At 49.1% G+C, this 26,344-nt stretch overlaps 1 protein-coding gene across 2 annotated transcripts; it reads left to right on the plus strand.

The window, feature by feature from the left end:
- The first annotated feature begins 7,417 nt into the window (after positions 1-7,417).
- On the plus strand, positions 7,418-25,772 carry TICAM1 (toll like receptor adaptor molecule 1). 2 transcript variants are annotated; one of them, XM_036848001.1, is made up of 2 exons: positions 7,418-7,555; positions 23,258-25,772. In XM_036848001.1, exon 2 carries the CDS (start codon positions 23,400-23,402, stop codon positions 25,515-25,517), a length of 2,118 nt encoding a protein of 705 aa, XP_036703896.1. In that variant the 5' UTR covers positions 7,418-7,555; positions 23,258-23,399; the 3' UTR covers positions 25,518-25,772. The 2 variants fall into 2 exon arrangements, with proteins under 2 accessions (XP_036703896.1, XP_036703895.1); XM_036848000.1 differs by having other exon boundaries at positions 7,418-7,551.
- Positions 25,773-26,344: the final 572 nt, after the last annotated feature.

A 26,344-nucleotide genomic window follows, 5' to 3' on the forward strand; every position in this document is an offset into this window, starting at 1 on the left:
CAAGTCCAGGTTGTGCGTGTGTGTGTGTGTGTGTGTGTGTGTGTTTATTTTTCAGCAGCTAACCAACTCCGGGTCTCTGTGTGACCTTCTCGGCCCCCTCTTTGCTTTGCTCCCAAGGGCGTGAACGGGACGGGGCCGGACCTGAAGGTCTGTGCCCAGTGCCTCGGACAAGGCCTGTCTGGGTTGTCAGAGATGCACTCACCACGCTTGCTTGGCTTGGAGAGCACCAGGTTGTGGGGGTCTTTCATCTCCCCCCGCCCACGTGCCAGAGTCTTACCCCCTGTGTCGTGTTCCGTTCAGCCAGCAGAAGTGAGAAGCCTGCTGCTCCTCCAGGCCTGGGCCTCCCCGGCCGTGTTGGGGAACCGTGTGGCAGGTCGACCCCCCAAAGATGTCCACGACCTGATCCCTGGGTCCTGTGACTACATTCCCTCACGTGGCAAAGGAAAGTTTGCAGATGGGATTCAGTGAAGCATCTGGAGACAGGGAGATGGTCCTGGATTATCCAGGTGGACCCTAAACATCATCACAAGGGTCCTTTTAAGAGGGAGGCTGGGGGACTTCCCCGGCGGTCCAGTGGTTAAGACTCCGTGCTTCCAATGCAGGGGGCGCAAGTTCGATCCCTGGTCGGGGAACTAAGACGACCCATGCATACCGCAACTAAGAGTTCGCGTGCCACAACTAAAGTTCGCGTGCTGCGACTGAGACCCGGTGCAGCCAAAAATAAATAAATAATAAATAAATTTCTTTAGAAAAAGATGAACGAGTCTGGGGTTATAAAGTACAGCTTGGTGACTGCAGTTAACGATATTGCGTTGTGTATTTGCTAATTCTTTTTTTTTTTAATAAATTATTTATTTTTGGCCACGTTGGGTCTTCGTTGATGCGTGCGGGCTTTCTCTAGTTGCGGCGAGCGGGGGCTACTCTTCCTTGCGGTGCCCGGGCTTCTCATTGCGGTGGCTTCTCGTTGCGGAGCACGGGGCTCTAGGCGTGCAGCCTTCAGTAGTCAGGGCAGGCGGGCTCAGTAGTTGTGGCTCGCGGGCTCTAGAGCTCAGGCTCAGTAGTTGTGGCGCACGGGCTTAGTTGCTCTGCGGCATGTGGGATCTTCCCGGGCCAGGGCTCGAACCCATGTCCCCTGCCTTGGCAGGTGGATTCTTAACCACTGTGCTACCAGGGAAGTCCCTGCATTGTGTATTTGAAAGTTGCTAAGAGGGTAGGTCTTAAAAGCTCTCATTTCAAGAAAAGAAATATTTGTAACTATGTGAGGTGATGGATGTTAACTAGTTATTGTGGTCATTTCACAGTATATATAGAATACATATATCAAATCATTATGTTGTACACCTAAGACTAATGCTATGTTGTATGTCAATTACATCTCAAAACAAACAAAAGGTTAAACATTTGGGGGAAATAGTATGAAAAAGAACATGTAATGACAAATTCAAAATTAGATGCCACAGAAAACCTGCCTGTCCACACTTAGTGATAGATACTTGCTGTATGTCAGGCACTGTGGTAAAATGATTTAGACTAAAAGTCTGCAAACTATAGCCTGAGGGCCAAAAGTACCCAAAGAGTTGTTTGTTTGTTTGTTGGCATGGCTCACAAGCTAAGAGGGTTTTAAAGCAAACAAAGATACACAACAGAGACCTCCTGTATCCCGCAAAGCTGAAAATATTTACTATCTAACCCTTTATAGGAACAGCTTGCCAACCTGTTTGAGACCACCGTACTGGACTTCTTCCTGTTACATCTTACTGCTTAGACTTAAATATTTCTCCCAGTCCATAGAAGATGTGAACAAGGGTGAATTACTGATATTCACGACAATGTGGCTGAAACTCACACGCATGATGCTGAGTGAGAGAAGGCAGACACAAACGCATCCGCACACTGATTCTCTTTTGATGAAGTTTCAAAATCAAAACTAAACTATGGGACTTCCCTGGTGGCGCAGTAGTTAAGAATCTGCCTGCCAATGGGGCAGGGGACATGGGTTCAAGCCCTGGTCCGGGAAGATCCCACATGCCGCGGAGCAACTAAGCCCATGCGCCACAACTACCGAATCCCCCTGGCCTAGAGCCCGTGCTCCGCAACAAGAGAAGCCACCACAACGAGAACCCCTTGCACTATGACGCAACAGAGAGTAGCCCCTGCTCGCCACAACTAGAGAAAGACTGCGTACAGCAACGAAGACCCAATGCAGCAAAAATAAATAAACAATTCAATTAATAAAAAAAATAAAAACCTAAACTATGATGAGAAACCAGAAGGGTGGTTGCCCGGTGGGTAGGGATGGAGAAGGGGCCCTTGGGGACTTCTAGGGGATGGAAATGACCTCTATATCTCAATCAGGGAGTTGGCTACAGGGAGTGTGTACATACCCAAAAAAAACCACTGAGCTGTCTGTCCCTTTAAGCTTTATAGACTTTGGTGCCTATGAATTACACGTCAACACAAATTAAGATAGAGAAAGTAGCATGAGGTGGCGGTGGGGGAAATGAGCCCTTTTGCTCACTTCCGGGGGGAGTGCAAACAGGGACACTGTTTTGGACAAAATCTGGCGGTGTTTAGTAAGAGTGAGAACGTACTCCACGTCTGAAAAGTCCTAGAAGTTCCCTTTCTTTGCAGCCACCCTAGAGAAACCCTGTCAGCGGAGTCACATAATCCTTTTTTTTTTTTTTTTGGCCCCAAGGCATGCAGGATCTTAGTTCCCTGACTAGGGATGGAACCCGTGCCCCCTGCAGTGGAAGCGCAGAGCCTTAACCACTGCACCGCCAGGGAAGTCCCATCACCTAATCCTTTTTATCAACCCCAAGAGGCAGGTGCTGTAATGATCGCTGTGTTACAAGAGAGGGAAACTGAGGCAGGGTTCAGCGGGCCCCCCTGTGGCCCCACCTCACGGCAAGTGTCAGAATAAGGATTTGAACCCAGCACTCAGACTACCCTCCCCCCCACCCCACCCCCGCACTGTTCATAACCACCAACTTATAAGGTGTTAATGCCTGCCTGGGGGGAAGAGTGGCAGGCACCAGCATGTCCAATGACAGGCGACTCAACAAACCGTGATATGGCAATGCTTAGTGAGACCATAATACACTTAAAAAGAACAAGGTTGGGGGATTTCCCTGGAGGTCCAGGGGTTAGGACTCTGTGCTTCCACTGCAGGGGGCGTGGGTTCGATCCCCGGTCAGGGAACTAGGATCCCGCAAGCCGCATGGCGCAGCCAAAAGAAAAAAAAGAACAACGTCGGGCTACATATATTGGCTTAGAAAAATGTTGGAGACATCTTCAGCAGAATAAAGCTAAGTATTGATACCATCTATATCCAGGGTCAGCAAACCAGCAAACCACGGCCACTGTCTGGCCTGTGGCCTGGTTATTATTTTTTTTTTTTGGCTGCCTTAGGTCTTTGTTGCTGTGCGCCAGCTTTCTCTAGAGCAGGGGCTACTCTTCGTTGCGGTGCGCAGGCTTCTCATTGCGGTGGCTTCTCTTGTTTCGGAGCACGGGCTCTAGGTGCGCGGGCTTCAGTAGTTGTGTGTGGCGCACCAGCGTAGTTGTTCCACGGCATGTGGGATCTTCCCGGACTAGGGATCAAACCTGCATTGGCGGGCGGATTCTTAACCACTGCGCCACGAGGGAAGTCCCTGCCACCTGGTTTTGTAAATAAAGTTTTATTGACACACAGCTGACACCCATTTACTGAAGTATCACCTGTGACTGCTTTGGGGCTACAGTGGCAGCATAGGTAGTTGTAATAAAGACACTATGGTGCCTAAGACCGACAATATTTTACTAGCTGGTCCTTTACAGAAAAAAGTTTGCTGACTTCTGGCCAATTTGAATAAAAAACAAAGCCAGACCAAAGGATACTAAATATCACATTCATGGATGTGTGTAAACATGTGTGCAAAAGCGGAAAACGGAACGAATGGGCCCCCAAGTGGGAGTAGGAATGTGGACCTCAACCAGGACCTTCTTTTTTCTTTAAATGAAGGGAGGTGCACAACCACACCTGTCTGCAGGTGGTCAAATTTATCCATCTGCAGCCCAAGGCTTCCCGTGGAAACCTCGGATGTTCCAGCCGTGTTACCGTCTCTGAGCCTCAGTTTTCTCACCTATAAAATGGGCACGGTCAAACCTACCAGGAACGGTTGTTTTAAGACACGGATAAGGATTTCCCTGGCGGTCCCGTGGTTAAGACTCCACGATTCCACTGCAGGGGGCACGGGTTCAATCCCAGGTCGGGGAACTAAAGATCCCACATGCCACAGAGCGCAGCCAAAAAATAAATAAATTAATAAAAGACATAGATCAGATGACCACCAAGATGTGTTTGGCCTGGGAACAGGCACCTAATGGACGCTCCAAAAATTGGTGATGGGTGTGGGGTGGAGAGGCATGGGAAGATGGGTTTCATGCCTTCTCTGCCTCCAGCTCAGGAGGCCCTAAAGGCAGGGACCACTTCTTCCCCCACCCCCACCCCGATGGATCCCCAGAGCCTAGACATGCTTGGCACACAGTAGCCGTTCAAGAAAATTTCTCCCTCACAGGCGACAGGCACTAAGAGAGGCACTGAGGTGGGGGGACAGGGCGGGGGTGGGGGACTTACTTAGCACCCTGATAACTACCATTTGCATTTCCCTCCCAAGAACCTTTCAGTGAACTTTGGCCTGGAATCCATGCACTGCTTGGGAGAGCTAATGATGAAATTCAGGGTGTCCAATGAACCAACGGGAAAAAACCCTCACATCTTTATTTGCACTGACTCTAACTGATATTTGCCATTTCCTCAATTATGAATGAAGGACCTGTGGCTTTGTTTCTGGTAGAAAACCACAGGCATTTCCATATCAGAGCACACTGCGGCAGGTGACTCAAAATACAGCTGACCCTCATTATTACTGAAAAATCACTGTGGGGATTAGATTTTGTTAATGTGGTAATACACACAGAGGTGGAACCCTAAGCCCTGTTTGTTTGTTTCGGTATAGCTCTATTTCAAAAATCTTTTTGAAGTGATTGTCTTGCAAGTATTTGAAAACAATTTTTTGGGGTGGTAAAATATACTAAACATGAAATTTACCTTTTAACCTTTTTTTTTTTTTTTTTTTTTTGGTTTCGACTGCACGGTGTGGTATATGGGATTTTAGTTCCCCAACCAGGAATTGAACCCACATCCCCTGTGGTGGAAGTGGAAGTCTTAACCACTGGACCACCAGGGAAGTACCACCTTTTAACCATTTTTAGGTGCACAGCTCAGTGACACTAAACACGTTCACATTGTTGTGCAACCCTCCCCACCATCCGTCTCCAGAACTTTCTCATCTTCGCAAACTGAAACTCTGTCCCCAGGAAACACTGTCTCCCTCCCCTGAGCTGGTGGCACCCACCACCTACTTTCTGTTTCTATGAATTTGACCTCCCTAGGGACCTCCTGTGAGTGGAATCACACTGTTTGTCCCTCCTTCTCTGGCTTATCTCACTGAGCACAATGTGTTCAAGGTTTATTCACATTGTAGCCTGTGTCAGAATTTCCTTCCTTTTTAACATTGAATAATATTCCATTGTGTGGGTGGACCCCCCATTCATCCAAGGATGGATCACTAAGTTGTTAAAGAAATTTTTAATAAGTATATTTCAACATAATGGACTTCCCTGTAACCTCCTATATTGGGCTTGATGCATCTAACAAATGGTATTTTTTTTTAATTGAAGTATCGTTGATTTACAATGTCATGTTAGTTTCAGGTGTACAGCAAACTGATTCAGTTTTATATATATATATATATTTTTTTTTCAGATCCTTTTCCATTATAGGTTATTACAGGATATTGAATATAGTTCCCTGTGCTATACAGTAGGACTTTGTTGGTTATCTATTTTATTATTATTATTATTTTTTTTTTTTAAATAAGTTTTTTTTTTTTTTTTTTTTTTAATTTTATTTATTTATTTATTTATTTTTGGCTGTGTTGGGTCTTCGTTTCTGTGCGAGGGCTTTCTCCAGTTGCGGCAAGTGGGGGCCACTCTTCATCGCGGTGCGCGGGCCTCTCACTGTCGCAGCCTCCAGACGCGCAGGCTCAGTAGTTGTGGCTCACGGGCCTAGTTGCTCCGCGGCATGTGGGATCTTCCCAGACCAGGGCTCGAACCTGTGTCCCCTGCATTGGCAGGCAGACTCTTAACCACTGCGCCACCAGGGAAGCCCCTATTTTATTATTTTTAAAAATATTTATTTTGCTCCTCCAGATCTTAGTTGCGGCACACGGGATCTTCATCACCACGTGCAGGATCTTTCGTTGCAGCATGTGGGATCTAATTCCCAGACCAGGGATCGAACCGGGGTCCCCTGCATTGGGAGCACGGAGTCTTAGCAACTGGACCACCAGGGAAGACCTGGCCATCTATTTTATATATAGTAGTGTGTATCTGTTAACCCCAGACTCCTAATTTATCCCTCCCCCCACCCCCTTCCCTTTTGGTAACCAGAAGTTTGTTTGCTATAGCAAATGGTATTTTGACAAGAGGTTCCGGGTGACAAAGGGGCCCAACCAAAGGTATATTATTTATGGCTTTTGTGGGCCTCTTCCTCAACTAAAAAAAAAATTAAATTACATTTTACAACTGTGTTGGTATAAAGACACACATAATTCAGGCTGGATTATATTCATTTTCCTTTTTTTTTTTTTTCCTTTCTGATTTTAAGAGAAATGAAAACATTTTCTTGGGTCCCAGAAGTATGACGGGCTCTGAGCACCGTGATTTAACTATGCCCAATAGATATGTAAGCCCTGGGTTCAGGACCCCTGTGAATTTTATTTTATATATATTTTTATTTTTTAGTTACAGGCTTTAGTTAGTTCTGCTCCCTGTGAATTTTAAAACGTCATGTTTGCAGCTTCAAGATATGCCATCTTGGGAATTCCCTCGCGGTCCAGTGATTAGGACTCCGTGCTTTCACTGCGGAGGGCCCAGGTTCAATCCCTGGTGGGGGAACTAAGATCCTGCAAGCTGCACTGCGCGGCCAGAAAGGTATGCCATCTTACTGTCCCTTTTCCAACCACATGGGCGTCCCCAAATCCCTCCAGGGTGGCCATGATTCCCACCCCCGTCCCACCCAATTATCCCATCCCCTCTGTTCGGTGTCCTGGAAAACATTAATTACTAATTGAGATTAATTTAAACACTGTAGTTCTTTCTCACTAGACGGTGGGCTCCCGAGGGCTGTTGTCACCCTTGACCCCCGTTGTGGTCCCCAGCGCCCGGGCACCCCGGAGGTGCCAAAACGTCCCCTAAGTGGCAGCCGGCGGAGGGACAGAGGGCGTCGCTCGGGGCGTCTCAGGGACTTTCCCGGTCCCGCTCGGAAAGCGTGATCTCACCTCCTTCCTCCCTCCCCTCCGGACGCGGAAGGGGCGGTCGGAGGCCGTGCGCCTGGAGCCACCAGCGCGCCCTTCGCGCTCTGCCATCCCCTGGCACCGCCACTAGGCCGTCCGGCCACCAGCCCCAGCCCCGAGGACACGAGCGGCGCGGCCAGCCGCCCCCGGATCCCTGGTAGGTGAGGAAGGGGCGAGGGCCGGCTGGGGAGGGGCAGGGGACCCCCGCAGGCCTGCAGGGGGCCCGGCTGCCCGCGCCCCTCGCCAGGGTTCGAAGCCAGCTGCCCCGCACTGGGTGCTTTGGACGTCCTTGCGCCGCGTGTTCAGTGCTCACCGCCCCCCAATGCTCCAACTCCCCTCCCTGACCCAAGTCCTCCCCACCCCCCCAACTCTTCCCCAACACCCTGAATCCTCCCCAACATGACGTACTACCTTCCAATACCGCTTTCCTCCTCCGAGTTTCTGATTTCTTCCCCAAACGGGGCGCTCTCTCTGCCCCAGCCCCTGTTCTTCCTTCCCGGTGATCGCCACCCCCCACTGCCGCTCCCCCAGCTCCTCCAGGGCCCCGAATCCCCACTTTATCCAGGGGCTTCCGTGACCCCCCTCCCACTGGGGGAGCGCTCTTCCCTCAGCGGGTCCCATCCATCAGCTGAGATGGGTCTCGGGGAATCTTCAACCCCCCCCCCCCGCTCCCCACCCCTTCCCGTGGGGAACGGGGTTGGTTGGTACCTGCCCAGGAGCCGATCCAAGTCTGCCCAGGCCGATGGCACCACTCGGCTGGGCCCAGGACTTCTTCAGGGTACCTGTGCTCCTTTCCTCTCCTTGCGGCTGAAGCAGGGGTTTGGGGGAGGGGACACCACAGTGTGACCCAGGCAGGCTGAGGTCTGGGTTCCAGAGTTTGGAGGAGGGTTGGTAGGTGCCCCAGGCTCCAGAACCTGCCTGGGCCTCTGTGTCCTCCTCCGAATAAGGGCCATTCATTCATTCTTCAACAAACATTTATGGAGCACCTGCTGTGTGCCAGGAGACACTGTTCAGTACGCTGGGCACACAGTAGGGGCCAAATAGTGTCCTCATGGAGCAACAGGGAGCAAAAGTGTGACCTGTCACAGTAATGTGTGCCAAATGCAGAGGGTAGCTATCCGGTACCTTGGCCAGGCTTGAGGATACCTCAGATCCAGGCATGGGAGGGGTACTGCACATAGTAGGTGCTCAGTGAATAAAGGCAGGGGCCCTGCAGCCACGCTGCCTGGTTTACATTACTGCCCCTTTACTTTCTACCCGGGCAAGTCACTCTACCTTTCTGTGCCTCCCTTTTCTACTGGTAAACAGGCAGTCAAAATAGTCTTAACTCGCAGCGTTGTCCTTTGCTTTGCACAGTGCCCGGCACATAGTAGGTGCTCAGTAAACACTTATTTTTTAAAAAATATTTATTTGGCTGCCCTGGGTCTTAGTTGCAGCACGTGGGATCTTTGTTGCGGCGTGCGGGATCTTTAGTTGTGGCATGAGAACTGTTAGTTGTGGCATGCATGTGGGATCTAGTTCCCTGACTAGGGATGGAACCTGGGCCCCCTGCGTTGGGAGCGTGGCGTCTCAGCCACTGGACCACCAGGGAAGTCCCCTGCAACATTTCTTAATTAACCGAAAGGAGTGAAGTGTGCCCCTACTATGTGCCAGTCCTGGTAGGAGCCGATTAGGCTGTCTTCTTGGGGAGGGAGGATTCAAACAGAAAACATTTATTGGGTGCCTACTGTGTGCCAGGCACTGCTCTGTCCACTCACTGATTTATTCAGCCAATAAGTATTTATTTATAAGGTATACTTATTTATTTATGTAAGTATACCTACTGTGTGCTGGTCTCCAGAGATCCTTCCTGGAGATCACCACCTGGTCTGGATTCCATCATTGCTTGCTTGAGCCAATGGTCACCTCCACCCATGTCCCCTCCCCACCCTCTCTCCTGCCCTCACCACCCCACCCCTGAATCTGTCCTCGCTGAAGTAGCCAGAGGGCACCTGTGAGCACCTGAGTTAGGTCCCCTCCCAGCTCTGCATGTAGCTCTCCAGGGCTCCCTCCTCCATCTCACAAGGCCCTGCCCGACCTGCCCCGTCCCCTCCCTGCCTTCCCCTCCTCCCTCTCTCCCCCTCGCTCACTCTGCTCCAGACACGTGCCTCCTCGCTGTTCCTCCAACACATCAGGTCCAGTCCCGCCCCAGGACCTTTGGACATGCTGTGCCCACGGCCGGAAACTCTCTTCCCCCAGATCTGCACCTGAGTTGCTCCCTCACCTCCTTCAGGTCTCAGCTCCCGTGTGTCACTTCCTCCCAGAGGTCTCCCTTGATCTCCAGTTCTTGGCAGCCTTTCCCCCAGTCCTTGCCTTCCTCCCCAACCCTGGCTCATTTTCTTTTTTTTTTAAATTTATTTATTTATTTATTTATGGTTGTGTTGGGTCTTCGTTGCTGTGCGAGGGCTTTCTCTAGTTGCGGCAAGCGGGGGCCACTCTTCATCGCGGTGCGCGGGCCTCTCACTATCGCGGCCTCTCTTGTTGCGGAGCACAGGCTCCAGACGCGCAGGCTCGGTAGTTGTGGCTCATGGGCCCAGTTGCTCCGCGGCATGTGGGATCTTCCCAGACCAGGGCTCGAACCCGTGTCCCCTGCATTGGCAGGCAGATTCTCAACCACTGCGCCACCAGGGAATCCCCGGCTCATTTTCTTTTTTTTTTTTTTTAAACATCTTTATTGAAGTATAATTGCCTTACAATGGTGTGTTAGCTTCTGCTTTATAACAAAGTTAATCAGTTATACATATACAATATGTTCCCATATCTCTTCCCTCTTGCATCTCCCTCCCTCCCACCCTCCCCATCCCACCCCTCTAGGTGGTCACAAAGCACCGAGCTGATCTCCCTGTGCTATGCGGCTGCTTCCCACTAGCTATCTATTTTACATTTGGTAGTGTATCTATGTCCATGACACTCTCTCACCCTGTCACATCTCACCCCACCCCCTCCCCATATCCTCAAGTCCATTCTCTAGTAGGTCTGTGTCTTTATTCCCGTCTTGCCACTAGGTTCTTCATGGCCTTTTTTTTTTTTTTTTTTTTTCCTTAGATTCCGTATATATGTGTTAGCATACTGTATTTGTTTTTCTCTTTCTGACTTACTTCACTCTGTATGACAGACTCTAACTCCATCCACCTCATTACAAATACCTCCATTTCATTTCTTTTTATGGCTGAGTAATATTCCATTGTATATATGTGCCACATCTTCTTTATCCATTCATCTGTCGATGGACATTTAGGTTGCTTCCATGTCCTGGCTATTGTAAATAGAGCTGCAATGAACATTTTGGTACATGACTCTTTTTGAACTATGGTTTTCTCAGGGTATATGCCCAGTAGTGGGATTGCTGGATCGTATGGTAGTTCTATTTGTAGTTTTTTAAGGAACCTCCATACTGTTCTCCATAGTGGCTGTATCAATTTACATTCCCACCAACAGTGCAAGAGAGTTCCCTTTCCTCCACACCCTCTCCAGCATTTATTGTTTCTAGATTTTTTGATGATGGCCATTCTGACCGGTGTGAGATGATATCTCATTGTAGTTTTGATTTGCATTTCTCTAATGATTAATGATGTTGAGCATTTTTTCATGTGTCTGTAGGCCATCTGTATATCTTCTTTGGAGAAATGTCTATTTAGGTCTTCTGCCCATTTTTGGATTGGGTTGTTCGTTTTTTTGTTATTGAGCTGCATGAGCTGCTTGTAAATCTTGGAGATTAATCCTTTGTCAGTTGCTTCATTCGCAAATATTTTCTCCCATTCTGATGGTTGTCTTTTGGTCTTGTTTATGGTTTCCTTTGCTGTGCAAAAGCTTTTAAGTTTCATTAGGTCCCATTTGTTTATTTGTGTTCTTATTTCCATTGCTCTGGGAGCTGGGTCAAAAAGAATCTTGCTGTGATGTATGTCATAGAGTGTTCTGCCTATGTTTTCCTCTAAGAGTTTGATAGTGTCTGGTCTTACACTTAGGTCTTTAATCCATTTTGAGTTTATTTTTGTGCATGGTGTCAGGGAGTGTTCTAATTTCATACTTTTACATGTACCTGTCCAATTTTCCCAGCACCACTTATTGAAGAGGCTGTCTTTTCTCCACTGTATATGCTTGCCTCCTTTATCAAAGATAAGGTGACCATATGTGCGTGGGTTTATCTCTGGGCTTTCTATCCTGTTCCATTGATCTATATTTCTGTTTTTGTGCCAGTACCAAACTGTCTTGATTACTGTAGCTTTGTAATATAGTCTGAAGTCAGGGAGCCTGATTCCCCCAGCTCCATCCGGCTCATTTTCTTGATGGCTCTTTCCGTTCTCTGCAATGAACTACTTTCTCATTCATCCCGGGTCTCCCCCAACTAGACTGTGAGCTCCAAGAGGGCCGGGGGTCTGCAGCAGCACCTACAATAACTCTTGGCACACAGTAGGTGCTCAATTAATATTCCCTCTGTGCGTGAAGAGATTGCCCAAGAGTGTAGACAGGAGAGGAGGGGGCAGGCAGATTCCAGATTTGGTGAACAAATAAGAAAGAAGAGAAAAAAGAGATTCTGCCAGTATTTAGTTCTGATTTGTACGGTTTCTTATATTGTTATCCTGAACTCTCGCTCCGGACGAGGGCCACTCTCCTGCTGGTTTTACACACGAGGAAACAGACTGAGAAGACAGGCTCCACCAGCTGAGAGGTGGCAGAGCCGGGTCCCTTACCCCGGTGGGTGCTCCCCCGCCCCCACCCCGCCGTCCCTGGCACCCACTGTCAGGTGCAGAGTGGACTTTGCCCTGGAGGCTGTGGAAGGTGGGCAGAATGGAAGCCAGGTTTCCGGAAGGTTGGGGTGGCCGCTGGGCAGGGCAGATGGAGTGGACGGGGGACATGCCAGGGCACAGTGTCTGGGGAGGGGGCGCTGCGTTGGGGGCTCAGGCTGGTGGGCAGGGAGATGGAGCAGAAACACGGTGTGACTTTAGGCAATTTGGCAGGAGTGCAGGCAGGGGAGGGCCTGCCTGGCTGGTTCTTTTTTTCGTTTAATGTTTCTTTACGTGGCTGCGCTGGGTCTCAGCTGCGGCACGCAGGATCTTTAGTTGCAGCACGCAGATCTAGTTCCGTGACCAGGGATCGAACCTGGGCCCCCTGCATTGGGAGCGTATTTTTTTTTTAATTTTTATTTATTTATTTAATTTATTTATTTATTTATGGCTGCGTTGGGTCTTTGTTGCTGCGCGCAGGCTTTCTGTAGCTGCGGTGAGCAGGGGCTACTCTTTGTTGCGGTGCTCAGGCTTCTTATTGCGGTGGCTTCTCGTTGCAGAGCACGGGCTCTAGGTACACAGGCTTAGTTGCTCTGCAATATGTGGGTTCTTCCCAGACCAGGGCTGGAACCCGTGTCCCCTGCGTCGGCAGGCAGGTTATTAACCACTGCGCCACCCGGGAAGTCCCCGGGAGTCCACTGGACCACCAGGGAAGTCCCTGCTTGGCTGATTCTGAGTCTGGCTGTGAGATTTTCCACAAGCGCAGCCCTGAACCTCTGCTGCGGGGGCCTCCAGCTCGGGTGCTGCCGGGGGCAGACAGCCGTCAGGTACCCTAAGGCTCATGGAGCACTGAGGGTGTGCCAGGCACTGCTCTGTACCATTTCTACACGGATTAACTCATTCGGCCTACGGCAGTCCTCGCAGGAAGAGCTCATCCTTGTACCCAGTCCACAAAGGAGGAGACTGAGGCACCAATGTGCTTGTGGCCTATCCAAGATCACAGCCTGCAAGGCATACGGCTGAGATTTGAACCCCAAGCGCATGCTCCCACCCACTGCTCTCTCTTGCCCTGTAGCTGACTCATTTCGGGTGGGTGCCCCATAAAGGGGGCAGGCTGTGGCCAAGGGCAGGACAAGGGCAGCTGCCACTCTGTTCTTGCTGACCGTCTGGATTCCAAGAGAACCCAGAGCACCAGAGTTTTCACACAGCACCGCCTCTGTTCAGCGTTGGCAGCTAATTCAAATTTTCTTCTCACACTGCTGCCCGTGGTGTAGTTGCAGGAGTTGGTGAACTTTTCTTCCTTTTACCATTTTATTGACCTAGAACCTGAATTCAGAATAGGACACAGATCCTAAGTACTGAACTTGAATTTTCAGAGTGAACAGTGCGTGATGCAGAACTTAACGTCTGGCCCCGTTCATGCCCGTCCTTCACACTTTATCAGTTGTGCCCTTTATTCGTTAAAAATTGGAGGGTGCATGTCACCATGTGATTGATTTTCTCTCTTTTTTTAATTGGAGTATAGTTGCTTTACAATGTTGTGTTAGTTTCTGCTGTGCAGCAAAGTGAATCAGCTCTCCGTATACATATATCCCTTCCTTTTTGGATTTCCTTCCCATTTAGGTCACCACAGAGCATTGAGTAGAGTTCCCTGTGCTATACAGTAGGTTCTCGTTATTTATCTATTTCTTTTAACTTTATTTTTTTTGGCTGCGACATGTGGCATGCGGGATCTTAGTTCCCCGACCAGGGATCGAACCCGGGCCCCCTGCAGTAGGAGCGTGGAGTCTTAACCACTGGACCACCAGGGAAGTCCCCTTAGTTATCTATTTTATACATAGTAGTGTATGTATGTCAGTCCCAATCTCCCAATTTATCCCACCTGCCCTGCCCCCCGGGTGTCCATACGTTTATTCTCTACATCTGTGTCTCTATTTCTGCTTTGCAAATAGGTTCATCTGTACCATTTTTCTAGATTCCACATATATGTGTTAATATACATGTGTCTTTGTCTCTCTGACTTACCTCACTCTGTATGACAGTCTCTAGGTCCATCCATCTTTCTTTTTTTAATTAATTTTTATTGGAGTATAGTTGATTTACAATGTTGTGTTAGTTTCTGCTGTACAGGAAAGTGAATCAGTTATACATATACATATATCCACTCTTTTTTCAGATTCTGTTCCCATATAGGTCATTACAGAGCACTGAGTAGAGTTCCCAGTGATTTTTTTTCTTTTTAAGTTACTATACACGCAGCTGTTCCCAGGAGCCACTGAGAGGTGGAAAGAACAGTTGATCCGAGGGTCATTGCTGTAGAGGGAGATATCTGATACTTCAGGGAGTTTTGATATTTCAGTAAGTTTTGGCTGACTTGTGGTCCCACCTGATCTTCATCGATTTTATCCCATTTTGTTGCCGACAGCAAGTTCACATCAGAGATAGGAGAAACTATACACTTTGCCTTTCTCTTATTTTTTTTTAAATTAATTTATTTTATTTTTATTATTTATTGTTTGGCAGCGTTGGGTCTTCGTTGCTGTGCGAGGGCTTTCTCTAGTTGCGGAGAGTGGGGGCTACTCTTTGTTGCAGTGCACGGGCTTCTCACTGCGGTGGCTTCTCTTGTTGCGGAGCACAGGCTCCAGACGCGCAGGCTCAGTAGTTGTGGCTCACGGGCCCAGTTGCTCCGCGGCATGTGAGATCTTCCCAGACCAGGGCTCGAACCCGTGTCCCCTGCATTAGCAGGCAGATTCTCAACCACTGTGCCACCAGGGAAGCCCTACATACCTTTTCTCGTACTAATGCTTCAAGATCTGGTGTGTATTTTTTCAGATCTCAATTCAGATACTACATTTTTAACAGTTTAAGTGAAATCTGATCCTACCAAAACAAAGTTGTTTTTTTTTTTTTAAAGAGATAATAGTACTTACAGAATTTATTTTTTAATACATACAATTATATAAATGCATTGTACTTTACACACGGTAAAGCCTTGATAATTATTTTTTTTAAAATATCTATTTATTTATTTGGTTGCACCAGGTCTTAGTTGTGGAAGGCGGGCTCCTTAGTTGCAGCATGTGAACTCTTAGTTGCGGCATGCATGTGGGATCTGGTTCCCTGACCAGGGATCGAACCTGGGCCTCCTGCATTGGGAGTGTGGAGACTTATCCACTGTGCCACCAGGGAAGTCCCCAAAGTTGGGTTTAATGGGGGAACATTTTTTTTTTTTACACTGCCCCAGTTTTTCCATTTTAATGAATTAAATATGAATAAAATTTAATATTTACTTTCTCCCCGGTAGCTGTAGCCAAATTTCCAGTACTCAGTAGCCACACGGAGCTGGGGCTGCCATAACAAAGTCCCACAGGCTGGGGGGCTTAAAAACCAGAAATTTATTGCCTGACAGTCTGGAGGCTGGAAGTCCAAGATCAAAGTGTCGGCAGGGTTGGTTCCTTCTGAGGCCTCTCTCCTTGGCTTGCAGACAGCTGTCTTCTCCCTGTGTCCTCACATGATCCTCCCTCTGTGGGTGTCTGTGTCCTAGTCTCCCCTTCTTATAAGGACACCAGTCTTATTGGATTAGGACCCCACCCTTATGACCTCATTTTAACTTGATTACCTCTGTAAAGACCGCATCTCCAAATGTAGTCACATCCTGAGGTCCTGGGGGTTAGGGTTTTAACATCTGAACTTGGTGAGGGGGGAACCCAGTTGAACCAATAACAGCCAGTTATGCCCCGTAATAATTATATGGGCCGGAGAGACAGGCATCTGGTCTTAGGGTTACAAACATTGGTGCCATAGGGCTGTTCTGCCCGTCGTTAGCTGTGCAGTCTAAGTTTGCCCCTCTATGGAATGGGGGAAAAAAAAAAATCATATGCCTGTTTCGTAGCCCAGGTGTTGGCAAACTTTTCTCTGGAAAGGACCAGAGAGTGAATATTTTCATCTTTATGGGCTACGTGGTGTCTGTGGCAGCTACTCAGCTCTGCCATTGTAGCCTCAAAGCAGCCATGGACCCTGTGTAAATGAGTGAGCGTATCTGTGTTCCAAGAAAACTTTATTTACTAAAACAGCCCATGGGCCATACTTTGTGACCCCTTCCTAGGGAGTTGTGCACAGTGTCATCAGGGCAGGCTTGACCAAAAATCTGAAGGAAGGTAGGGAGTGAGCTGTGGGGATACATGGGGGAAACAGTGTTCCAGGCAGAAGGAGAAGCCAGTGCAAACGCCCTGAGGCAGGACTGTGCCTGGCAAGTTTGAAGGATAGCGGGAAGGCCAGTGGGGCAATTAAGAGATATGATATACTAGGTTGTATATTATATATACGTATACCCACTTTGTTGCCGTAAGTTGCCATATATTGATATCTGTTTTTGAAAGAAGCAAAAAAGTTTATGAAAAGAAAAAAGGAACTCTTCTCTGCAGTAATATATGGCTCATATTTAGTCTTTCTTTGTGGAAAAATAATTCAGGAACTAAGGAAGCACTTAAGCAATAATTATCTTCCTTCTTTTTATAGTTACGACTTTAGTACTGACTCTTTACAAATGAAACATGGAAATGTCAAGCTTCACTGTAGTGGATGGAATTTGTTTTGTTGCTTTGCTTTTGCCATATATTATATATAATAATATTATATTGTATACAATTTATATACCCATGGGACTGTCAGCTCCAAGAGGGAAGAGTATTCCTGTTTTAGTCTTCTCTCTGTCCTGATACATTCAGTGTCCAAGACATGGCAGATGCTGGAAAATTACTTCTTGAATGAATGAATGAATGCTGTATATGTATAACTTTCGCCTCTTCACACACTTCCTTTATTTATTATTTGCAACAAATATGTTCAGAGTTTTTACTCTGTGGATGGCACATTGGCTTTTTTTTTTTTTCTTTTAAGCTCACAAGGTCTCTTTAAAACATTTGAATCGATTGCTAACTTGACACAACTGAGCAGATTCCTGAAAATCTGCGTTTCTGGCTTCTCTTGAAAAGTTAGCAGATGTGGTCCCACTGAGCCCATTTTCCTTCTTGGCAGCACACATGAGGCAAGACCACGGCATTTAGACAGGTCGAGGTGGTTCTAGGTTTTCAGGTAAAAGCCCAAGTGCCCCCCTTTCCCCCTACTCAGGCCCACAAGTTCCTGCACGACCTGCCCTGTCCCCTCCCTGCCCTCCCCTCCTCCCTCTCTCCCCCTCGCTCACTCTGCTCCAGACACACAGGCCTTCTCGCTGTTCCTCCAACACACCAGGCATGGTCCTGCCCCAGGGCCTTTGCACGGGCTGTTTCCTCTGCCTGGATCTCTCTTCCTTCAGATGTCCCCGCTCTCTCCCCACGTTTATGTCCTGTCGAAATCTCTCTTGTCATCAAGACCTTCCTAAACTATGTTGTTTAAAACTGCACACAGGGACTTCCCTGGTGGCACAGTGGCTGGGACTCCACACTCCCAGTGCAGGGGGGCCCGGGGTTCCATCCCTGGTCAGGGAACTAGATCCCACATGCATGCCGCAACTGGAAGTTCACGTGCCACAACTGAGGAGCCCACGTGCCGTAACTAAGACCCGGCACAACCAAATAAATAAACAAAACAAAAAAAAACCCCAAAAAACTGCACCCCTCCCCCCCCATTCTTGGAGTTCATGACTCTCCTTCCCTCCTTGTTTCTCCGCGGCATTTATACTGTGATATACCATGAATTTCACTCATGTATCCGCCGATCATTTGTCCCCCCATATTAGGAAGTCAGCTCCATTCTGGGGTCTCTGCTATTTCCCCGTCCCTATCAGCATTTCAGTACGTCAGGCCGCTTCCATTTTCGAAACCGCCTGACAGCCGCTCATCTCCTTGCGTCCTTCCTCCGCGCCCCCCGCTCTGCCCCCACCCCCGCCACCCGCCCGGCACCACCTCTCTCTCTGACGCTTCTCGGCCACTTCTCTTCTGCCCACTCTGCTCGGTCACATCCCCGTCACACCTCTGGAACCTTCGACCTTGGTCCTGGGCCATTTGACATCCGCTCAGAATAAATTAAAAAAAAAAAAAAGCTGAGTCATTTGTACAGTGACGTCTGTGATTTATCAGCAAGGGGGGTTGATGGATGAATCAGCTCTTCATCTAGACCAGGGATCCTCAACGTCAGCGCTTAGCAACATCTGGGGCTGGGTCATTCTCTTGGAGGGCTGTCCTGGGCACTGTGGGATGTTGAGCTGCATCCTGGACCCCACCCACTCCATGCCAGGAGCACTTTTCCACGCAGTCGTGACAACAGAAATGTCCCCAGATGTCGCCATGTGTCCCCTGGGGGGATAGAGTTGTCCGTGGTGCAGATGCACTGTTCTTGTCTTGGGGGTTTGGCGGGTCCCAACGTGGGCACCAGCGGGGAACAGGCAGTAGGCCTAGATGAGGGGCAGAGAAAGTGTTCTTGGCCCCTTGGACTGGACGTGAGGCTATGCTTTTTCTAAGTCTGAATGTGACATAAATTGAGCGCCTGGGGATTTAAATTCAGGGGTTTGGGACGCTCTCCATGGTGTCTTTGTTCTGTGTCCTTGGGAAAGACCTTTTCTCTGTGTGTGTTTTCTTTCTTTCTTTTAAATTTTTATTGGAGTAGAGTTGATTTACAATATTGTGTTAGTTTGTGCTGTACAGCAAAGTGAATCAGTTATACATATACATATATCCACTCTTTTTAAGATTCTTTCCCCATATAGGTCATTACAAAGTACCGAGTAGAGTTCCCTGTGCTATACAGTAGGTCCTGATTAGTTACCTATTTTATATATAGTAGTGTGTATATGTCAATCCCAGTATCCCAATTTATCCCTCCCCGCCTTTCCCCCCGATAACCATAAGATTGTTTTCTACATCTGTAACTCTATTTCTGTTTTGTAAATAAGTTCATTTGTACCATTTTTTTAGATTCCACGTATAAGTGATATGATATGGTATTTGTCCTTCTCTGTTTGACTTACTTCACTCACTATGACAATCTCTGGGTCCATCCATGTTGCTGCAGATGGCATTATTTCATTCTTTTTTATGGCTGAGTAATAGTCCGTTATATATATATGTACCACATCTTTATCCATTCCTCTGTTGATGGACATTTAGGTTGCTTCCATGTCCTAGCTATTGTAAGCAGTGCTGCAATGAATATTGGGGTGCATGTGTCTTTTCAAATTATGGTTTTCTCCAGGTATATGCTCAGGAGTGGAATTACTGGATCATATGGTAGCTCTCTTTTTAGTTTTTAAAGAACGTCCATACTGTTCTCCATAGTGGCTGTACCAATTTACATTCCCACCAACAGTGTAGGAGGGTTCCCTTCTTCTCCACACCTTCTCCAGCATTTATTGTTTGTAGATTTTTTGATGATGGCCATTCTGACTGGTGTGAGGTGATACTTCATTGTAGTTTTGATTTGCATTTCTCTAGTAATTAGTGATGTTGAGCATCTTTTCATGTGCTTTTTGGCCATCTGTATGTCTTCTTTGGAGAAATGTCTATTTAGATCTTCCGCCCATTTTTTGGATTGGATTGTTTGTTTTTTTTGTTATTGAGCTGCATGAGCTGTTTGTATATTTTGGAGATTAATCCCTTGTGGGTTGCTTCGTTTGCAAATATTTTCTCCCATTCTGTGGGTTGTCTTTTGGTTTTGTTTATGGTTTCCTTTGCTGTGCAAAAGCTTTTGAGTTTAGTTAGGTCCCTTTTGTTTATTTTTGTTTTTATTTTCATTACTCTAGGAAGTGGATCAAAAAAGATCTTGCTGCGATTTATGTCAAAGAGTGTTCTGCCTGTGTTTTCCTCTAAGAGTTTTATAGTGTGCGGCCTTACATTTAGGTCTTTAATCCATTTTGAGTTTATTTTATTTTATTTTTTTAAGGGATTGGGTTTTTTTGTTTGTTTGTTTTAATTTAGTTAGTTATTTTTGGCTGGGTTGAATCATCGTTGCTGTGCGTGGGCTTTCTCTAGTTGCGGCGAGCGGGGGCTACTCTTCATTGCAGTGGGTGGGCTTCTCATTGCAGTGGCTTCTCTTGTTGTGGAGCATGGGCTTCAGGCATGTGGGCTTCAGTAGTTGTGGCATGCAGGCTCAGTAGTTGTGGCTCATGGGCTCTCTAGAGCTCAGGCTCCATAGTTTTGGCACACGGGCTTAGCTGCTCCACGGCATGTGGGATCTTCCCGGACCAGGGCTCGAACCCATGTCCCCTGCATTGGCAGGTGGATCCTTAACCACTGCGCCACCAGGGAAGTCCCCTAATTTCATTCTTTTACATGTAGCTGTCCAGTTTTCCCAGCACCACTTATTGAAGAGCCTGTCTTTTCTCCATTGTATAGTCTTACCTCCTTTGTCATGGATTAGTTGACCATAGGTGCGTGGGTTTATCTCTGGGCTTTCTATCCTGTTCCATTGATATCTATTTCAGTTTTTGTGCTAGTACCATACTGTTTTGATGATTGTAGCTTTGTAGTATAGTCTGAAGTCAGGGAGCCTGATTCCTCCAGCTCCATTTTTCTTCCTCAAGATTGCTTTGGCTATTTGGGGTCTTTTGTGTCTATACAAATTGTAAAATTTTTTGTTCTAATTCTGTGAAAAATGCCATTGGTAATTTGACAGAGATTGCATTGAATCTGTAGACTGCTTTGAGTAGTATAGTCATTTTGATAATATTGATTCTTCCAGTCCAAGAACATGGTGTATATCTCTCCATCTGTTTGTGTCATCTTTGATTTCTTTCATCAGTATCTTATAGTTTTCTGAGTACAGGTCTTTTGTCTCATTAGGTAGATTTATTCCTAGGTATTTTATTTTTTTGATGTGATTGTAAAAGGGATTGTTTCCTTTATTTCTCTTTCTGATATTTCGTTGTTAGTGTATAGGAATGAAACATTTCTGTGTATTAATTTCATATCCTGCAACTTTACTGAATTCATTGATGAGCTCTAGTAGTTTTCTGGTAGCATCTTTAGGATTTTCTATGTATAGTATCATGTCAGCTGCAAACAGTGACAGTTTTACTTCTTCTTTTCCAATTTGGATTCCTTTTATTTCTTTTTCTTCTCTGATTACCGTGGCTAGGACTTCCAAAACTATGTTGAATAAAAGTGGCGAGAGTGGACATCCTTGTTCCTGTTTTCTTTTTTTTTTTAAGCATTTTTAAAAATTTTTATTTATTTAATTTATTTATTTTTGGCTGTGTTGGGTCTTTGTTGCTGCACACGGGCTTTCTCTAGTTGTGGCGAGCGGGGGCTACTCTTCATTGTGGTGCGCAGGCTTCTCATTGTGGCGGCTTCTCTTGTTGCGGAGCACAGGCTCTAGGCACGCGGGCTTCAGTAATTGTGGCACGCGGCTCAGTAGTTGTGGCTCGTGGGCTCTAGAGGTCAGGCTCAGTAGTTGTGGCGCACGGGCTTAGTTGCTCCGCGGCATGTGGGACCTTCCCAGACCAGGGCTCAAACCCGTGTCCCCTGCATTGGCAGGCGGATTCTTAACCACTGTGCTACCAGAGAAGCCCTGTGCCTGTTTTCTTATCGACAGTATTGGAAGGAAATATTGCTGGCCCTATTCATACATTGATTCATTCATTCAACAAGTATTTGTTAGGTACCTGCTGTGTGGTTCCACAAACCCTCACCCTTTGATGCCCCCGGTGACTGGGAGGCAGACAGATGTGGAAGGTTTAACACACAGGAAAAGGTCACCCAGTGGCCAATTCTGTTGTGGGGGTACATGGAGAGATAGACTGGGATAGAGAACCGGGGTGAGCATGGAGGGCTCCCTGAGGTTGCACCATTGTACCTGGGGGCTAAGGATGAGCTTCAGGTCACCCAGGCAAAGGTCTAGGGTAAGGTGCTCCAAGCAGAGGGAACAGTGCATGCAAAGATCCTGAAGTGGGAACCAGCTTGGCATTTTTCAAGAAATGGAGAGAAGAGGAAAGAGCCTCCAAAGGGCTTAGCAGCAGTGTTAGGCATAGATCTGGCCCTCGCTCATGGTTAACTCATCATAGTAATAACGCGACCTGTATCAGTTAGCTATTGCTGCGGAACAAATTACCCCAGAACTTCGTGGCTTCAAAACAACAAACATTTATTATCTCATATAGTTTCTGAACATCAGGAATCTGGTGGCAGATGAGCTGGGTGGTTCTGGCTCTAGGTCTCTGATGAGGCTGCAGTTAGGCTGTCTGCCGGGGCTGCCTCATCTGAAGGCTTAACTGGGGCTGGAGTCTGAGATTGGCGCCCCCATGTGGCTGGAGGTGGGAAGCCTCAGTTCCTCCCCTCGTGGGCCTTTCCAGAGGGCTATTCACATCATGGTTTACCCCCGACAGAGTGACAGAGAGAGTGACTAAGAAGGAAGCCAGTGTCTTTTATAACCTAATGTCACAGGTGACACCCTATCACTTCTGCCATATTCTATCGATCTCACAGAACTCTGGGACAACGTTGGAAGGACCACCCAAGGCTTGAATACCAGGATGTGGCGTCACTGGGGGCCATCTAGGAGGCTGACCCTTCCTGAGTGACTTCCAGTCATTGGGCTCAGAGCTTTCCATACGTTAACGCAACTCAGCTCCCTGAAACAATCCCATAAGTGGGCTTATTATCATCCTTATAGGCAGTATAGTCTTGTGGTTACGCACATAGCCTCAGCCTCTAGAGCCAGACAGCTTGGGCTCAAATCCCAGCTCTGGGAATTCCCTGGCGGTCCAGTGGTTAGGACTCTATGCTTCCACTGCAGGGGGTGCAGGTTTGATCCCTGGTTGGGGAACTAAGATCCCGCATGCCTTTTGGACAAAGCAAACAAACAAACAAACAAATCCCAGATCTATCACCGGCTGTGTGACTTGGGGCAAATGACTTCACTTCTCTGGCTCACCTTCTTCCTCTGTGAATGGGGAAAATAGTAGCAGCTACCCGCTGGGTGACAGCAGGCAGGCGCCTCTGCTGTCCTCTTGCAGAGGAGGAGAGGGAAGGTGGTGGAGGTGAGAAGTCTTGCCCAAGGTCAAGGTCTGGTGATAGGTCTGGTGGGTTTTGAAGGCATGGGGTGGGGGGTTGTCTGGGCCGCCTCCCAGAGCCCCCTTTTTGGTGATAACCATATCTTTCTGCTTCACAGGTCTGCTCTGCAGCCCCCAGGGGACCTAGTACCCGTGAGCAGGTAGGGACACCGGGCCTGCAGCGCGGGGGGGCGGCGTGTGGAACATGACTTCATCACCCAGTGTTTCTCACGCCGCCGGAGGCCACACCCACCTGCGCCCATGGCCAGCACAGGCCCGTCCCTTTCTGGCGCCTTTGACATTCTAGGCGCGGCGGGCCAGGATAAGCTCTTGTATCTTAAGCACAAACTGAAGACCCTGCGGCCAGGCTGCCGGGGGGCGGACCTCCTGCATGCCATGGTGCTCCTAAAGCTGGGCCAGGAGACCGAGGCCAGGATCTCCCTGGAGGCCCTGAAGGCAGACGCTGTGGCGAAGCTGGTGGCCCGCCAGTGGGCTGGTGTGGACAGCACTGAGGCCCCAGAGGAGCCCCCAGACGTGTCCCGGGCCGTTGCCAGGCTGTACCACCTTCTTGCCGAGGAGAGGCTGTGTCCAGCGCCAATGCGGGAGGAGGCCTACCGCGCAGCCATCCGTGCTTTCAGGTCCAGGGACGACCCCCAGCTGGGGGAGCTCCAGGAAGAGGCACGAGACCGGTGCGGATGGGAGGTCCTTAGGGACCTGGAGGGCATCCAAACTCTCCACTCCGATCTGGGGTGCCTCCTGCCGTCCTCGGCATCACCCTCCGGGACCCGCAGCCATCCGCGGCCCATCGAGGACCTTTCGGACTGGAGCAGAGGGCATTCCCTGAGATCCACCGGCAGCCCCGCCTCCCTGGCCAGCAACTTGGAAATTAGCCAGTCGCCCACCATGGCCCTCCTCAGCAGTCACCACAGCCCCCACGGGCCCAGCAAGCTGTGTGACAAGCCCCGGCCCAGCCCAGTGCCCGAGCCTGCCCCTATGGGCTGCCAGGAGCCCGAGGAGATGAGCTGGCCCCCATCAGTGGAGGCTGCCAGGCCCCCGGCGCGGCCAAACAGCCCAGCCCCCAGGCTTCCCGAGGTGGCCGCAGATGCATGCCCCACCAGCCTGCACGACCCCCCGGAAGCTCCGAAAACCAGCACTCGCCACCCGGTGGAGTGCACGGATGTGCCAGCAGCTCCCAAATCTCTCCCCTCGCCTTCCAGAAACGCCTGCCCTGTCGCGGATCAGTCGCCAATCCAACTTTCAGAGGAAGACACCACTTACCCGTCGGCTCAGCCACGCCCACCGACTCCATCGACCCCCAAAACGTCCCCTCCCTTTTCGTCTCCATCGACCCCTCCTAAGGCTCACCCTACCGTCTCGAAGCCGGGGCCCCCTCCTCCTGAGCTGGAGTCGCCAGAGCAGAAATTCTATAACTTTGTGGTGCTGCACGCTGGCGCTGACGAGCACATCGCGCTGCGCGTGCGCGAGAGGCTGGAGGCCCTGGGCGTGCGCGACGGCGCCACGTTCTGCGAAGATTTCCAGGTGCCAGGGCGCGGCGAGCTGCACTGCCTGCAGGACGCCTTAGACCACTCGGCCTTCACCATCCTGTTGCTCACCTCCAACTTCGACTGCCGGCTGAGCCAGCACCAGGCGAACCAGTCTCTGATGAGCAGCCTCACGCGGCACGGGTGGCAGGATTGCGTGATCCCCTTCCTGCCCCTGGAGAGTTCCCTGACCCAGCTCAGCCCCAGCACGACCAGCCTGCTCAACGCCCTGGTGTGGCTGGACGAGCACTCCCCGATCTTCGCGAAGAGGGTGGCCAACACCTTCAAGTCCCAGAAGCTGCGGGCCCGCAAGGCCAAGTGGAGGAAGGAACAGGATATCCGGGCCCTGCAGGAGCAGAGCAAACACCTGGAGGGTGAGTGGCAGCAGGCAGCCGCGTGGAGTGCCGCGCACTCGGCTTACCTCCATAACTACCTGTCGTACCAGACGCAGATGGAGAAGCTCCAGGTAGCTTTCGGGAACTACATGCCATTTGAGACTCAGCTGCCTTCTGTGCCTCAGATGCCCTTTGGGGGACCGGGGACCCTGGGAGCCCCACCACCACCCTTTCCCACGCGGCCGGGCCATCAGCCGCCGCTCCTGCCTCCTTGGCTGGCGGGCATGCCCCCACCGGCCTTCCCGCAGCCCCCGGTGGCTTTCCCGCAGCCCCAGGCCTTCCCGCAGCCCCCGGACTTCCCACAGACTTCACCCGTGCACTCTCAGGGGCTGCAGCCCCTCATCATACACCATGCGCAGATGGTACAACTGGGACTCAACAACCACATGTGGAACCAGAGAGGGATGCAGGCGCCCGAGGACAAGACGCCGGAAACGGAATGACCAAGTGACTGGACTTGATGACCTCGGCCTTGATTCCCCATCTCCAGGGGTCAGTGGAACATGAGGTCGTTTGCTACTTTCAGGACACTGCCGGGAAAATTGACCACATGACTTTCTGGCCCTCGAGGTAGCCAGAATTGGATGTGTTTACAAATTCTCAGTCAATCCCTCCCTCTCTCTGGACCGTGGTGGTGGGCAATGGGTTGGAGGTATGGGTATGGTGTTTTAATTGTAATAAATATTTATTGAATGCTTTGACAGCGCCATTGTCCTCTGGGAGACGTCTGCCTGGCCATTTGTCAGGATAAAAACGTGGCTGCTATTACCATAAAAGGGACGGGAGCCAAAAGTTGTGCACGTTTGCTTTCATTTCATTGGTCAGGATGTAGTCACATGGTCCATCTCCGGCTGCAAGGGAAGCTGGGAAATGTAGTCTTCTGATGGGTCACGTGCTTTGCCAAAAGTGTTGGTTCTAATGCCAGAGAAGGTGGAGAGAAAAGACATTGTGAGTACATTTAGCTGTTTCTGTTGCAGCCCTTTTTGGGGGAAGCGGGGGTCTGCCTTGATGCTCCCACCAAGGCTGGGCTCTGATCACACTGTGTAATCTTCAGCAAATGCCTTCACCTCTCTGAGCCTCTGCTTTCTTATCTGAGAAATGGGTTTATGAGGCCATTGTTCCAAGGTCATCAGCAGATCGTGTGCGATAACAGTGAAATACCAGGGACAGTGTAAGTGCTCATTAACTTTGTGCCCGGTATGAAGGGGATTAATCTTTTTCAGGGTCTCAGACCTTTTGAGAGTAAGAATAGAATTAATATTTGTTGAGT

Source organism: Balaenoptera musculus, chromosome 3, assembly GCF_009873245.2.
Source record: "Balaenoptera musculus isolate JJ_BM4_2016_0621 chromosome 3, mBalMus1.pri.v3, whole genome shotgun sequence".
Taxonomy (NCBI): Eukaryota; Metazoa; Chordata; class Mammalia; order Artiodactyla; family Balaenopteridae; genus Balaenoptera; species Balaenoptera musculus.